At 41.5% G+C, this 15,502-nt stretch overlaps 1 protein-coding gene across 1 annotated transcript; it reads left to right on the top strand.

Annotated features, from left to right (window-relative positions):
• The first annotated feature begins 3,647 nt into the window (after positions 1-3,647).
• Positions 3,648-14,909, top strand: DYNLT2B (dynein light chain Tctex-type 2B). Its single transcript, XM_060766760.2, has 5 exons — positions 3,648-3,813; positions 9,110-9,243; positions 9,384-9,453; positions 11,279-11,342; positions 14,469-14,909. Exons 1-5 carry the CDS (start codon positions 3,674-3,676, stop codon positions 14,514-14,516), a joined length of 456 nt encoding a protein of 151 aa, XP_060622743.2. The 5' UTR covers positions 3,648-3,673; the 3' UTR covers positions 14,517-14,909.
• The last annotated feature ends 593 nt before the right edge of the window (positions 14,910-15,502 follow it).

The raw sequence follows: 15,502 nt of genomic DNA, 5'->3' as shown, positions 1-15,502 counted from the left end.
GACAATGTGGCCGTTCCAGCGGAGGACTGTGCCTTCTTTGCTTCTTCCAGCATGCTGACATTTGTCTGCCTGTCTTCCCAAGAGATTTGCAGGATTTTTCGAAGTTGCATGTGATGTCTGTAGACAGTCCACGTGTCGCAGGCATATAGCAGGGTTAGGAAGACAATAGCTTTATAAACAAGCCCCTTGGTATCCCTACGGATGTCCCGGTGCTCAAAGACTCTCTGCTTCATTCTGAAAAAAGCTGCACTCGCAGAGCTCAGGCGGTGTTGTATTGCGATGTCAATGTTGACTTTTGTGGAGAGGTGGCTGCCAAGGGAGCGGAAATGATCAACATTTTCTAATGTTACACCATTAAGCTGTATCTCTGGCATTGGAGAGGGATTGGCTGGTGACTGCTGGAAGAGGACTTTGGTTTTCTTGATGTTCAATGACAGGCCGAGCTTCTTGTATGCTTCTGCAAAGGTGTTTAGAGTGGCTTGTAGATCTTCTTCTGAATGCACATAGATGACGTTGTCATCAGCATACTGGAGTTCTATAACAGATGATGTTGTGACCTTGGTTTTGGCTTTCAGTCTGTTGAGGTTCAATAGCTTGCCATCTGTCCGATAGATGACTTCCACTCCGGTGGGAAGCTTCCCATCAACAAGGTGAAGTATCATAGTGATGAAGATGGAGAATAAGGAAATACAACACTGCCTGAGCTCTGCGAGTGCAGCATTTTTCTGAATGCTGTGTTTGAGGACATTTGCTATACTCCTGCGAGATGTGGACAAACAGTCCACGTCTCGCAGGAGTATAGCAAATGCCCTTAAACATAGCATTCACAGAGCGCAGGTGCACTCAGGTGCTGCATTCGCGGAGCTCAGGTAGTGCTGTATTTCCTAAAGACGTCACATGCGACTCCTAGAATGTATTGTCGAAGGCTTTCATGGCCGGAATCACTGGGTTGTTATAGGTTTTTTCGGGCTATATGGCCATGTTCTAGAGGCATTCTCTCCTGACGTTTCGCCTGCATCTGTGGCAAGCATCCTCAGAGGTAGTGAGGTCTGTTGGAACTAGGAAAAGGGGTTTATATATCTGTGGAATGACCAGGGTGGGACAAAGGACTCTTGTCTGCTGGAGTCTACATTGTTGTTGTTCATTCGTTCAGTCGTCTCCGACTCTTCGTGACCTCATGGACCAGCCCACGCCAGAGCTCCCTGTCGGCCGTCACCACCCCCAGGGTCTCCTTCAAGGTCAGTCCAGTCACTTCAAGGATGCCATCCATCCATCTTGCCCTTGGTCAGCCCCTCTTCCTTTTGCCTTCCACTTTCCCCAGCATCATTCCCTTCTCTAGGCTTTGCTGTCTCCTCATGATGTGGCCAAAGGACTTCAACTTTGTCTCTAGTCTCCTTCCCTCCAGTGAGCAGCCGGGCTTTCTTTCCTGGAGGATGGACTGGTTGGATCTTCTCGCAGTCCAAGGCACTCTCAGCACTTTCCTCCAACACCACAGCTCAAAAGCATCGATCTTCCTTCGCTCAGCCTTCCCTAAGGTCCAGCTTTCACATCCATAGGTGACTACAGGGAATACCATGGCTTTGACTAGGCAATGGATCTTGGTTGCCAGTCTGATGTCTCTACTCTTTACTTTTTCATCGAGACTGGACATTGCTCTCCTCCCAAGAAGGAAGCGTCTTCTGATTTCCTGGCCACAGTCTGCATCTGCAGTAATCTTTGCACCTAGAAATACAAAGTCTGTCACGGCCTCCACATTTTCTCCCTCTATTTTCCAGTTGTCAATCATTCTTGTTGCCATAATCTTGGTTTTTTTTACGTTTAGCTGCAACCCGGCTTTTGCGCTTTCTTCTTTCACCTTGATTAGAAGGCTCCTCAGCTCCTCCTCGCTTTCGGCCATCAGAGTGGTGTCATCTGCATATCTGAGGTTGTGAATGTTTCTTCCAGCAATTTTCACCCCAGCTTTGCATTCCTCAAGCCCCGCACATCCTCGCATGATGTGTTCTGCATACACGTTAAAAAGGTTGGGTGAGAGGATGCAGCCTTGCCGGACTCCTTTCCCAATCTTGAACCAGTCGGTTGTTCCGTGGTCAGTTCTGACTGTTGCTACTTGGTCCTTGTACAGATTCCTCAGGAGAGAGGGAAGGGGGCTTGGAGTCTCCATAGGGACCACCAAACACAGCAGCATTGCCCAGACACGAATCATGAAAGGCACTGCAGACTACTTTAACCAGGGAAGTCAGCCATAGCAGAGCACCTGATGAACCAGCCTGGACACAGCATATTATTTGAGAACACAGAAATGCTGGACCACACCAACAACCACCATGTCAGACTACACAGAGAAGCCATTGAAATACACAAGCATGTGGACAATTTCAACAGAAAGGAGGAAACAATGGAAATGAACAAAATCTGGCTACCAGTATTAAAAAAAACTCTAAAATTACAACAGCAAAACAGCAGAGAGGAAACAACCAGGCACATTTTAACACCGCTCAACAAAAGATTTTCCCAGGCTCAGCCAGGCCTTCAAATGCTAATGAAGGTGGTCAGTTGAAACATTCACACCTAGCTTCAGCAGAGAAGAGCTCTTTGTCCCACCTTGGTTATTCCACAGATATATAAACCCATTTTCCTACTTCCAACAATCCTCACTGCCTCTGAGGATGCTTGCCATAGATGCAGGCGAAACGTCAGGAGAAAAAAAATCCCTCCAGAACACGGCCATATAGCCTGAAAAAACATACAACCTAGATCCATCATTGTTTGAGTCCACAGTGCTCTCTAGATGTAGGTGAACTACAACTCCCAAACTCAAGGTCAGTGCCCATGTTGGTCATGAGAATTCTGTGTGCCATATTTGGTTCAATTGCATCGTTAGTGGGGTTCAGAATGCTCTTTGATTGTAGGTGAACTATAAATCCCAGCAACTACAACACCCAAATGACAGAATCATAATTTTTTGAGTGATGGTCACCCCTTGTGTTGTGAGACGTTTTGCTGCCAAATTTGGTGTGATTTCGTTCATTGGTTGTTTTGTTTTTAAGGAACTCATTATGCGCAGAGCATTTATATATAGATAGATTTGTTATACACCTGTGAGACGTGGACTGTCTACTGACGTCACATACAACTCGTGAACAAGTTTGGTTCAATTCCATCATTGGTGGGGTTCAGAGTGCTCTGTGATTGTAGGTGAACTATAAATCCCAGCAACTACAACTCCCAAATGACAAAATCAATTTTTTTTTTGAGTGGAGGATATACATTGGGTTGTTAGGTGTCTTGTGTCCAAATTTGGTGTCAATTCATCCAGTGGTTTTTGAGTTCTGTTCATCCCACAAACGAACATGACATTTTTATTTATATAGATTTGCTATACACCTGCGAGACGTGGACTGTCTACTGAAGTCACATACAACTCCTGGAACGATTCCATCAGCGTTGCCTCCGGAAAAAAAAAAAACAACATACATATATACCCAGTTAGTCACACATCTGACATGCAAGCCACCATCCTATCCTATCCAATCAATCAAGTTGTGGCTACTCTCACGTCATTCCCGGAAGCCCCTCCTCCACAGGTGTGTCTACCCCTCTAGGTTTTCATAGCTCTAGGTTTGCCAGGGAAGGAAGTAGCTGCTCGGCGGCCGGAAGCGGCGGCTCAGTTGCCATGGCGACGGCTTTGGAGGCCAAGATGGCGGAGGAGGGTGTCCCTCTGGTGGAAAAGAGCTCCTCGTCGACGAGGCCTGGAAGCAGCCTCCACGCCGCCTCCACCCGCGCCTTCAGCCTCCGCCCGGCCTTCATCCGCAAGTACGGCCCGGCCTTGATGCCTCCACCACACTCCGGGGCAGAGAGTTCCACTGCTGAACGGCTCTCACAGTCAGGAAGTTCCTCCTCATGTTCAGATGGAATCTCCTCTCTTGTAGTTTGAAGCCATTGCTCCATTGCGTCCTAGTCTCCAGGGAAGCAGAAAACAAGCTTGCTCCTTCCTCCCTGTGGCTTCCTCTCACATATTTATACATGGCTATCATATTTCCTCTCAGCCTTCTCTTCTTCAGGCTAAACATGCCCAGTTCCCTAAGCCGCTCCTCATAGGGCTTGTTCTCCACACCCTTGGTCTGCTCCCTCCTCTCTGTGGCTTCCTCTCACATATTTATACATGGCTATCATATCCCCTTTCAGCCTTCTCTTCTTCAGGCTAAACATGCCCAGCTCTTTAAGCCGCTCCTCATAGGGCTTGTTCTCCAGACCCTTGGTCTGCTCCCTCCTCCCTGTGGCTTCCTCTCACATATTTATACATGGCTATCATATCCCCTTTCAGCCTTCTCTTCTTCAGGCTAAACATGCCCAGCTCTTTAAGCCGCTCCTCATAGGGCTTGTTCTCCAGACCCTTGGTCTGCTCCCTCCTCCCTGTGGCTTCCTCTCACATATTTATACATGGCTATCATATCCCCTTTCAGCCTTCTCTTCTTCAGGCTAAACATGCCCAGCTCTTTAAGCCGCTCCTCATAGGGCTTGTTCTCCAGACCCTTGGTCTGCTCCCTCCTCCCTGTGGCTTCCTCTCACATATTTATACATGGCTATCATATCCCCTTTCAGCCTTCTCTTCTTCAGGCTAAACATGCCCAGCTCCTTAAGCCGCTCCTCATAGGGCTTGTTCTCCAGACCCTTGATCATTTGAGTCGCCCTCCTCTGGACACATTCCAGTTTGGAGTCAATAACCTATCCGAACGCATCTGCAGGCCTCCTTTGCAGCTGTTGGTTCAGAAAGGTATCTCTTTGGGTCTAGGGACCGCCTTTTCTCTCAGGGAAGAGATCTCCATTTTGGAACCTCCCCTGCCTTTTCAGTTTAGAGGAAAGACTTCAGACATGCAGATGGTTAGGCAGGTAGCTCTGGGAAAACCATTGCAAAAACTATACATACATTAAGTTAATATACATTATATATTGAGTATTAAGCTATACATTATATATTGTGTATTGCAGGGATCCTCAAACTAAGGCCCGGGGGCCAGATATGGCCCTCCAAGGTCATTTACCCGGCCCATGCTCAGGGTCAACCTAAGTCTGAAACTAATTTATTTTTTATTTTGTCGTGTCAGGAGCGACCCGAGAAACTGCAAGTCGCTCCTGTTGTGAGAGAATCGGCCGTCTGCAAGGACGTTGCCTAGGGGACGCCCGGATGATTTGATGTTTTTATCATCCTTGTGGGAGGCTTCTCTCATGTCCCCGCATGAGGAGCTGGAGCTGATAGAGGGAGCTCATCCGCCTCTCCCCGGATTCGAAACTGTGACCTGTCAGTCTTCAGTCCTGCTAGCACAGGGGTTTAACCCACTGCGCCACCGGGGGCTCCTGAAACTAATTGAAAGCACACAACAACAATCCTATGTCATCAGCCAAAAGCAGGCCCACACTTCCCATTGAAATACTAATAAGTTTATTTTAACTATTGTATTGTTTTTAAGTGTTTTTGCACTACAAATAAGATATGTGCAGTGTGCATAGGAATTATTTTTTTTTTTTCCAAATTATAATCCGGCCCTCCAACAGTTTGAGGGATTGTGACCTGTTTAAAAAGTTTGAGGATCCCTGGTGTATTGTATATTAAGCAATATTAAGTTAATATAGATAGTATATTCAATTCAAAGTGCTGGCGTTGGCCTTTAAAGCCCTAAACGGTTCCGGCCCAAGCTACCTATCCGACCGCATCTCTGCCTATGAACCCACCAGGACTTTGAGATCTTCCGGGAAGGCCCTGCTCTCGATCCCGCCTGCTTCTCAAGCTCGGCTGGCGGGGACGAGAGATAGGGCCTTCTCGGTGGTGGCTCCTGGGCTGTGGAACGCCCTTCCTACAGACATTAGACTAGCACCATCTCTAATGGTATTCCGCAAAAAGGTGAAGACCTGGATGTTTGTGCAGGCGTTTGAGTAATTTAGTGCAATCTGGTAATGGAACATAGGAACGGAACAATGGATGACGAATCTGGAACATGTTTATGATGACGAGACGACAGTGAATGGCTATTGTAGTAACTGTTTATTAATTGTGTAATGTGTTAGGTTGTTAACAGTTTTTATACTGTAGCACTGAATTTTTGCTGTTCACATTTGTTGTGAACCGCAGTGAGTCGCCTTCGGGCTGAGAACAGCGGTATAGAAGTAAGGTAAATAAATAAATAAATAAATAAATAACCACTCGCGGCGGTTCACAACAATAAGAGACAGCAGAATTCAATGTTACAGTATAAAAACAGTTAACAACTTAACACATTGCACAATTAATTAACAATTACTACAATAGCCATTCACTATCGTCTCATCATCAAAAACATGTTCCAGATTCGTCATCCATTGATCCATTCCAGTGTTCATTAACCAATCATTGCACTAATTATTCGAACGCCTGCTCAAACAGCCAGGTCTTCACTTTTTTGCGGAATACCAATAGAGATGGTGCTAGTCTAATGTCGGTAGGAAGGGCGTTCCACAGCCGAGGAGCCACCACCGAGAAGGCCCTATCTCTCGTCCCTGCCAACCGTGCTTGAGAAGCAGGCAGGATCGAGAGTAGGGCCTCCCCGGAAGATCTCAAAGTCCTGGTGGGTTCATAGGCAGAGATGCGGTCGGATAGGTAGCTTGGGCCGGAACCGTTTAGGGCTTTAAAGGCCAACGCCAGCACTTTGAATTCAGCCCTTTAGCAAATCGGTAGGTAGTGGAGTTGGCGCAACAGGGGGGTTGTATTTCGTAGATCTAGACACTATGCTCCTCTTGATGCAGGCCAAAATCCCATTGGCTTTTTTTGCCGCCACATCACATTGTTGGCTCATGTTTAACTTGTTGTCCACGAGGACTCCAAGATCTTTTTCACACGTGCTGCTCTCGAGCCAGGCATCGTCCCCCATTCTGTATCTTTACATTTTGTTTTTCCTGCCTAAGTGGAGTCCCTTGCATTTGTCACCGTTGAACTTCATTTTGTTAGTTTTGGCCATTCATCTCTCTAATCTGTCAAGATCGTTTTGACTCCTGCTCCTGTCCTCTGGAGTCTTGGCTCTCCCTCCCAATTTGGTGTCGTCTGCAAACTTGATGATCATGCCTTCTAGCTCTTCATCTATATATATATAATGTAGTGAATCTATATAAAAATATGATATGTAATATAATGGATATATATTCTCTCTCTCTCTCTCTCTCTATATATATATATATATATATTATTAAGCAGAGGCTGGATGGCCATTTGTCAGGGGTGATTTGAATGCAATATTCCTGCTTCTTGGCAGGGGGTTGGACTGGATGGCCCATGAGGTCTCTTCCAACTCTTTGATTCTATGATTCTATGATTATTATTATTATTAAACTTTATTTGTACCCTGCTAGCATCTCCCGAAGGACTCGATGCGGCTTACAAAGGCCAAGGCCTCAACACAACAACAAACAATAACAATACAGTGCGAGCAAATTAAAAACATAAGCAATAACAGAAACAAAACATTACACTATTACGCAATAAAACCAGGGCCGGGCCAATGATGGGTACAGGTTAAAAAAGTGCTGGGTGTGAGAGGTGATATGTTGGAATTCTGGGCAAGTGCAATGTGCAGAGAGTCTTCAACTCAATAAAGTGCTACTGGGAGGTAGTGCTGGAGGTTATCCTATTCCGGAAAGGCACATCGGAATAGCCAGGTCTTCAAGTTCTTCCTAAAGACTGCCAAAATGGGTGCTAGTCTAATGTCTTTGGGGAGGGTGTTCCAAAGTTGGGGGGCAACCACAGAGAAGGCCCTGTCCCTCGTCCCCATCAAAGGAGCCTGTGACGCAGGTGGAATCGTTAGCAGGGCCTCTCCGGATGAACGGAGGGAGCGCATGGGTTCATACACAGAGATGCGGTCATGCAGGTAGGCAGGTCCCAAACCGTTTAGGGCTTTGTAGGTAAGCACCTGCACCTTGAATAAATATATATTCGTTATAAATATATATTCATTATATTATATACATCTCATGAGGAAATCTGGATAAAATTAACACAAATTAATGAGAAATGTAAATTTGATATTAAAAATACAATTAAATTAAAAATACAATTAAAAATACAATATAAAATATATAATGTAATGAATATATATTCATCATGTATATGTATATATACGTAATATATTTTTATATTCATTATATAGATGTGTGTATATATATATATATATATTCTTTTTATTATATTCAATATATATTCGTTATATATATATATTCATTATATATATATTTATTACATTATATTTGTTATATTTTATATACATTCATTATATTATATACATATATATTCATTATATACATATATATATTCGTTATATTATATTTTTATATATATTCATTATCTTATATGCATATCATGAAATTTAGATAAAATTAACACTAATGAAAAATAAATGTAAATTTGATATTAAAAATACAATATAAAATATATAATATTCATTATATATGTATATATATATATATATTCATTATATTATATTTTACATATATTCATTTTATATATATATATATGTTATATTTTATATATTCATTATATTATATATGTATCATGAGGAAATCTAGATAAAATTGACACAAATTAATGAGAAATAAATGTAAATTTGATATTAAAATACAATATAAAATATATAATATAATAAATAAATATTCATTATATTATATACATCTATTCAATATATATTCATTATATTTATTCGTTATATTATGTTTTATATATGCATTATATTATATACATATCATGAGGAAGTCTAGATAAAATTAGCACAAATTAATGAGAAATAAATGTAAATTTGATATTAAAAATACAATATATAATATAATAAATATATATTCATTATATATGTATATATAATTAAAGGTAGTCCCCTGACATTAAGTCTAGTTGTGTTTGACTCTGAGGGGTGGTGCTCATCTCCATTTCTAAGCCGAAGAGCCAGCGTTGTCCATAGACCCCTCCAAGGTCATGTGGCTGGCATGACTGCATGGAGCGCCGTTACCTTCCTACCGGTGCGGTACCTATTGATTTTTAAAATACTTATATTTATTTATATTTTATACACTTGTGTTTCTTTCTATTTGCTCTAAGATTTCGCACATCCGCAGTGAAGGAGTGTATCCATGAAGTGCTAAAGGAGCACCTGACTGCCGTACAGTACTCGCCTGAAGAAATCCCAGTAATTACCAAACTCCTATCAGAGACGATCAGAGACAAGCTGAAGGGTAAATAGGATGGAGCAGAGAAACTGACTTTTTCTTCCTTCGTCTTCCATCTCACACATGCTTCACTCTATGTGATGTTGCTGTTGCTGTGGCAAAAATCTCTCAGTTCTTCCTAATCATTTTTTCTTTTTCTTTTTTAGATAAAGGATTTCAAAGATATAAAATAGTTGTGCAAGTGGTGATTGGAGAACAAAGAGGTGAAGGTGTTAAGTAAGTTGGTCTGCATGTATCCAGAATTCTAATTGTGTTGTTTGTTGAGGGCTTTCATGCCCAGAATCTTTGGGTTGCTGTGAGTTTCAGGCTATATGGCCATGTTCCAGTAGCATTCTCTCCTGACATTTTGCCTGCATCTATGACAGGCATCCCAAGAGGTTTGTTCAGAGGTTTGGAAACTCCCAGCAATAAGTCCTTAAATGCACTTTATTAATGATCTAGGATTGTCTGCACGCCCCATCCCTCTCCGAAAATTGTATCCTAGTCATATTTCACCTGTTCATGCTCAGCATTATTTATAAAATTTTAATTATTACATTTGGCCCAGCCATAGGTCTTTTTAACGTCATTGTGTTACTGTTAATGTTTATTGCTTATTTTTTGTTATGAGTTTTATTTTATTGTTTGTATTACTGTTGTTATTGTTTTTATTACTGATGTATTGTGGGCTCGGCCTCATGTAAGCCGCACCGAGTCCCTTGGGGAGATGGTAGTGGGGTATAAATAAAGTATTATTATTATTATTTGTGGGAATGAGGCAAGTGAAGTGCATATATACCTGTGGAACGTCACCCTGTCTCTCTATGAGTTCTCCCTTGCAAATAATTCTGCTCCTTTATCTCACCCTGAGTTTTTAAATCATTTTATGTACTTTCGGCCCATTCATTGTCATATTTTGTTTAATGCTTTTTTATGCTTTGTGTATATTGCTTTTTTTTTTTTTTTTTTTTTTTTGGTCGTGTCAGGAGTCACTCCTGTTGTGAGAGAATTGGCCGTCTGCAAGGACGTTGCCCAGGGGACACCCGGATGATTTTGATGTTTTTATCATCCTTGTGGGAGGCTTTATTGTATTTATATGTTTTGTACTTTATTACGATGTTGTTTATTTTATTGTAATTTGTATTTTATTTTATTGTAATTTGTTGTTCGTGCTTGGCCTCATGTGAGCCGCCCCGAGTCCCTGTTGCGGAGATGGTGGCGGGGTACAAATAAAGTTGTTGTTGTTGTTGTTGTTGTTGTTGTTAATAATGTCCAGGGTGGGAGGAAAAACTCATGTCTGTTTGAAGCAAGTGTGAATGTTGCAATTAGCATGCTTGATTAGCATGGAGTAGCCTTGCAGCTGCAGAGCCTGGCTGTTGCGGCCTGGGGGCATCCTCTGTTTGGGAGGTGTTAACTGGCACTTGATTGTTTGCTGTCTCAAACTTCCCTGTTTCTGAGTGGTGTTCTTTATTTACTGTCTTGATTCTGGTGGTCTTTTTAAAATACTGGGAACCAGATTTTGTTCATTTTCATGGTTTCCTCCTTTCTGTTGACATTGTCCACCTGCTTCTTGTGGATTTCAATGGCTTCTCTGTGTAGTCTGACATGGTGGTTGTCAGAGTAGCCCAGCATTTCTGTGTTTTCAAACATTCTGTGTCCTGGTTGGTTTATCAAGTGTTCTGCTATAGCTTTTTTTTTCGTGTCAGGAGCGACTTGAGAAACTGCAAGTCACTTCTGGTGTCTGGCTTTTTTTTCTTGAATTAGTCTGCAGTGCCTTTCATGTTCTCTGATTCATGTCTGGGAATTGCAGCTCCATTTGGTGGTTCCTATGTACTCAATGCAATTCAAGTTTTCTAACTGCAACATTCACACTTGCTTCACACAGACAAGGGTTCTTCTTCCGACCCTGGACATTCCACAGATATATATACACTCCACTTGCTTCACCGCCAACAGAACCTCTGATAATGACATTAGCCACAGATGCTTTTCAAATGCAGTGATTACTGTTCAATTGTGAATATTACTGTCATGATGGATGAGTCCTTATTTGTTTCCGCAGCATGGCTGCCCGATGCTTCTGGGATGCAGATACTGACAACTATGCTCAGGATGTTTTCATTAATGTAAGTGCTTTGCCATTTTAAAAAAATTGATACATTTTAATATCAAATTGAATACTTAAATTACAAGAACCAATATATATAAAACAATATAGAGGCATCACACTGGCAACCAAGATCCGCATAGTTAAAGCAATGTTATTCCCCATCGTCACCTACGGATGTGAGAGCTGGACCTTAAGGGAGGCTAAGCGAAAGAAGATAGATGCTTTTGAACTGTGGTGTTGGAGGAAAGTGCTGAGAGTGCCTTGGACTGCGAGAAGATCCAACCAGTCCATCCTCCAGGAAATAAAGCCTGACTGCTCATTAGAGGGAAAGATAGTAGAGGCAAGGATGAAGTATTTTGACCACATAATGAGAAGACAGGAAAGCTTAGAGAAGACAATGATGCTGGGGAAAATGGAAGGAAAAAGGAAGAGGGGCTGACCAAGGACAAGATGGATGGATGGCATCCTTGAAGTGACTGGATTGACCTTGAAGGAGCTGGGGGTGGTGACAGCCGACAGAGAGCTCTGGCATTGGATGGTCCATGAGGTCACAAAGAGTCGGAAGTGACTGAACGAATGAACAACAACAACATATAAAACAATTCCACAGACTTCCCCCACAAAATAACAATAGACAATAAGCAGTACATCGTATTGTCGAAGGCTTTCATGGCTGGAATCACTAGGTTCTTGTGGGTTTTTTCGGGCTATAGAGCCATGTTCTAGAGGCATTTCTCCTGACGTTTCGCCTGCATCTATGGCAAGCATCCTCAGAGGTGTGAGGTCCTCACACCTCTGAGGATGCTTGCCATAGATGCAGGTGAAACGTCAGGAGAAATGCCTCTAGAACATGGCTCTATAGCCCGAAAAAACCCACAAGAACCAAGCAGTACATCGTTTCTGTTCCAGCCAACTGTTTATGACTTTTCGCTGTTTTCTGATTGTAGTATAATGACTTACCATATATACTCGAGTATAAGCTGACCTTAACATAAGCTGAGGCACCTAATTTTGCCACACAAAAACTGGGAAAACGTATTGACTTGAGTGTATGCTGAGTGTGGGAAATGCAGCAGTTTCTGGTTAATTTCAAAATAAAAATAGATACCAATAAAATTATATTACTTGAGGCATCAGTAGGTTAAGTGTTTTTGAATGTTTACATAAAACTGTAATTTAAGATAAGACTGACCAACTCTGATTAAACCATGATTCTTACCTTCTTCATTGTAAATGTGCTTATGTATCTTTCCAATAATAATAGAGTCAAATAATAAATGTGATAAAAAGAATAAGTAAAGTAATAAATGTAATAACAGTAATAGTAGAGTAAAATAATAATGTAATAAGTATAGTAAAATAATAAATGTAACAATAACAATAATAAATAGAGTAAAATAATAAATGTAATAATAACAACAACAACAGAGTAAAATAATAAATAACTTTGACTTGAGTATAAGCCAAAGGGGGCTTTTTCAGCCTAAAGAAAAGGCTGAAAAACTCATCCTATACTCAAGTATATATGATATATAAGTATTCCTCCCGTGTAAATTATTTACTATCTTCCCTTAAAATAAAGGGGGGAAAATTATATTTCGGCGATTGCAGTTAACAAGTGTTTTCCAAGTTTTGAAAAATGTACCCTGAACCTTTGAAACGCCCTTAAATCACATGATATGTTTATTGTTTTAACTTTTTGTCTCATAGATTTTAATATGCATATATTTTAATATATGCTTTTATAGTTGCATTTAAACTATGTTGTAATATGTGATTTTATAGATGTATGTACCTATGCTGTGTCCCGGCTCAAGCCAAAAGGAGAGGCGGTTAATAAATTATTAGTAATGGTAATAATATTACACTATGTAACAAAATTGGAAAAAAAATCTGTTCCTGGTTTAAAAGTGTTATTACATAGAATCGTAGAATCCTAGAGTTGGAAGAGACCTCATGGGCCATCCAGTCCAACCCCATTCTGCCAAGAAGCAGGAATATTGCATTCAAATCACCCCTGACAGATGGCCATCTAGCCTCTGTTTAAAAGCCTCCAAAGAAGGAGCCTCCACCACACTCCAGGGCAGAGAGTTCCACTGCTGAATGGCTCTCACAGTCAGGAAGTTCTTCCTCATGTTCAGATGGAACCTCTTGTTTAATTGTTCCACTTTGAAAGTAGTTGTTCTACTCCAGAAACGTCATTTTTGTGGCTGCCACAAACTAGGTTGAATTGGTTGAGACTCCATGAGATATTCCTTGAAAAACTAGAGCAAAATGTGCTGCAGGATGTCGTGTTACAGAGTGTTATTAAACAAGCTAAAGAGTTTGGGCTTTTCCCATTTATATAATTCATATTCTTTGCTTCATTGTTAAGCATAGAAGGCTGAATGCAAGACAGCATGATGATCTGTTATAGGGTTTTCTTGGCAAGGTCTTCTCAGAGTAATGCTACCCCTCTATTCTGCTTTGGTTAGACCACATCTGGAATATTGTGTCCAATTCTGGGCACCACAATTCAAGAGAGATATTGACAAGCTGGAATGTGTCCAGAGGAGGGCGACTAAAATGATCAAGGGTCTGGAGAACAAGCCCTATGAGGAGCGGCTTAGGGAACTGGGCATGTTTAGCCTGAAGAAGAGAAGGCTGAGAGGAGATATGATAGCCATGTATAAATATGTGAAAGGAAGCCACAGGGAGGAGGGAGCAAGCTTGTTTACTGCTTCCTTGGAGACTAGGACGCGGAACAATGGCTTCAAACTACAAGAGAGGAGATTCCATCTGAACATGAGGAAGAACTTCCTGACTGTGAGAGCCGTTCAGCAGTGGAACTCTCTGCCCCGGAGTGTGGTGGAGGCTCCTTCTTTGGAAGCTTTTAAGCAGAGGCTGGATGGCCATTTGTCAGGGGTGATTTGAATGCAATATTCCTGCTTCTTGGCAGAATGGGGTTGGACTGGATGGCCCAGGAGGTCTCTTCCAACTCTTTGATTCTATGATTGATTCTATGAGTCTGCCCTTGCCTTTCTCTGAGGCTGAGACTCACCTGCTGTCACCCAGTGTTAATGCAGAAGAAGCCCAAGTGCATGCTTTTGCTCCACTGAAGGCCATTTCCACTCACTGTTTTTTCGCTCTACCATTTCTCCAGGACAGCCTCTTCTGCGTGGCAGTGGCTTTTGGCTGTTACTTCTACTAACGCAGATGGGGAGCTCAAAGAATGAAGACTGCTTCTCCAGAAGGAAAACAAAATATACACAGAAGTTATGCTGCATATATATATATATTAAAAAACTATAGTTGATATGTTTAATAACAACAGTCATATTTTTCTACATAGCAGTCGTGCGATTGTTCTTGTAAATAAAAGTATCCTGAAGTGAATGGGGTTATGATCCTGCCCAGCTCTAGTTCATTCCTTGTGTTTATATGTACCTTTTTATGCTCGGTGCAGAATGGGACCCATCTGGTTTTGTTGGGATTACTAACAATTGACATTGCTGGGTGCAGATCCATTGTATGTCTTGCAGAGGTGAATCCATTTTCAATGTATATACCGAAATCACAGTAAAACTTGTTTTGTAATCCATTACGTCATGTTTGACCAGCGTTTACTTCAGTGTGAATTTTATTCTCAATGCAGTTCCAAAACATTATTCTCTCTCTGGCTGCATGGATTTTCCGCATTCGACCTGCTTTTATAAAGAATATCATTTAAATAACATTAAGAATCTAGCATTCCTCACTTACTATTTAGGTCCAAATATAATAAATCTATACTTGGATTTATTTTTTTAACTAAGTGCATGTAAATACCATTTAAAATTATAGCTGCCATTTAAAATATAGAAATATTAGGTGATATGTAAAATGTGCAAATATATATCTTATTTTTTAAAAAACAAGACATTTCAACAGTCTTGTTTCCTTCTTTGTTTGATTTGTATGCCATGTTTTTCCCTATACAGGATCCATACCTATTGTAATAGGCATTGCAGGTGTCTTAGAATAGGATAATAGACTCCTAGAGTTGCAAGAGGCCTCATGGGCCATCCTGTCCAACCCCATTGTGCCAAGAAGCAGGAAAATCTCATTCAATGCAACCCCCCCCCCCTTTTTCGTCATGTCAGGAGCGACTTGAGAAACTGCAAGTCGCTTCTGGTGTGAGAGAATTGGCTGCCTGCA

Source organism: Anolis sagrei, chromosome 3 (genome assembly GCF_037176765.1).
Source record: "Anolis sagrei isolate rAnoSag1 chromosome 3, rAnoSag1.mat, whole genome shotgun sequence".
Lineage (NCBI taxonomy): Eukaryota > Metazoa > Chordata > Lepidosauria > Squamata > Dactyloidae > Anolis > Anolis sagrei.
The sequence above is the reverse complement of the archived record's forward strand: the minus strand, read 5'-3'. Positions and strand labels throughout refer to the sequence as shown.

Bases quoted from the DNA above. Each gene is read 5' to 3' on its own strand.
- DYNLT2B (XM_060766760.2), top strand. From the start codon at position 3,674: ATGGCGACGGCTTTGGAGGCCAAGATGGCGGAGGAGGGTGTCCCTCTG. The intron at 3,814-9,109 runs GTACGGCCCGGC...ATTTGCTCTAAG, and splicing joins CGCCCGGCCTTCATCCGCAA to ATTTCGCACATCCGCAGTGA. The intron at 9,454-11,278 runs GTAAGTTGGTCT...TTGTTTCCGCAG, and splicing joins CAAAGAGGTGAAGGTGTTAA to CATGGCTGCCCGATGCTTCT.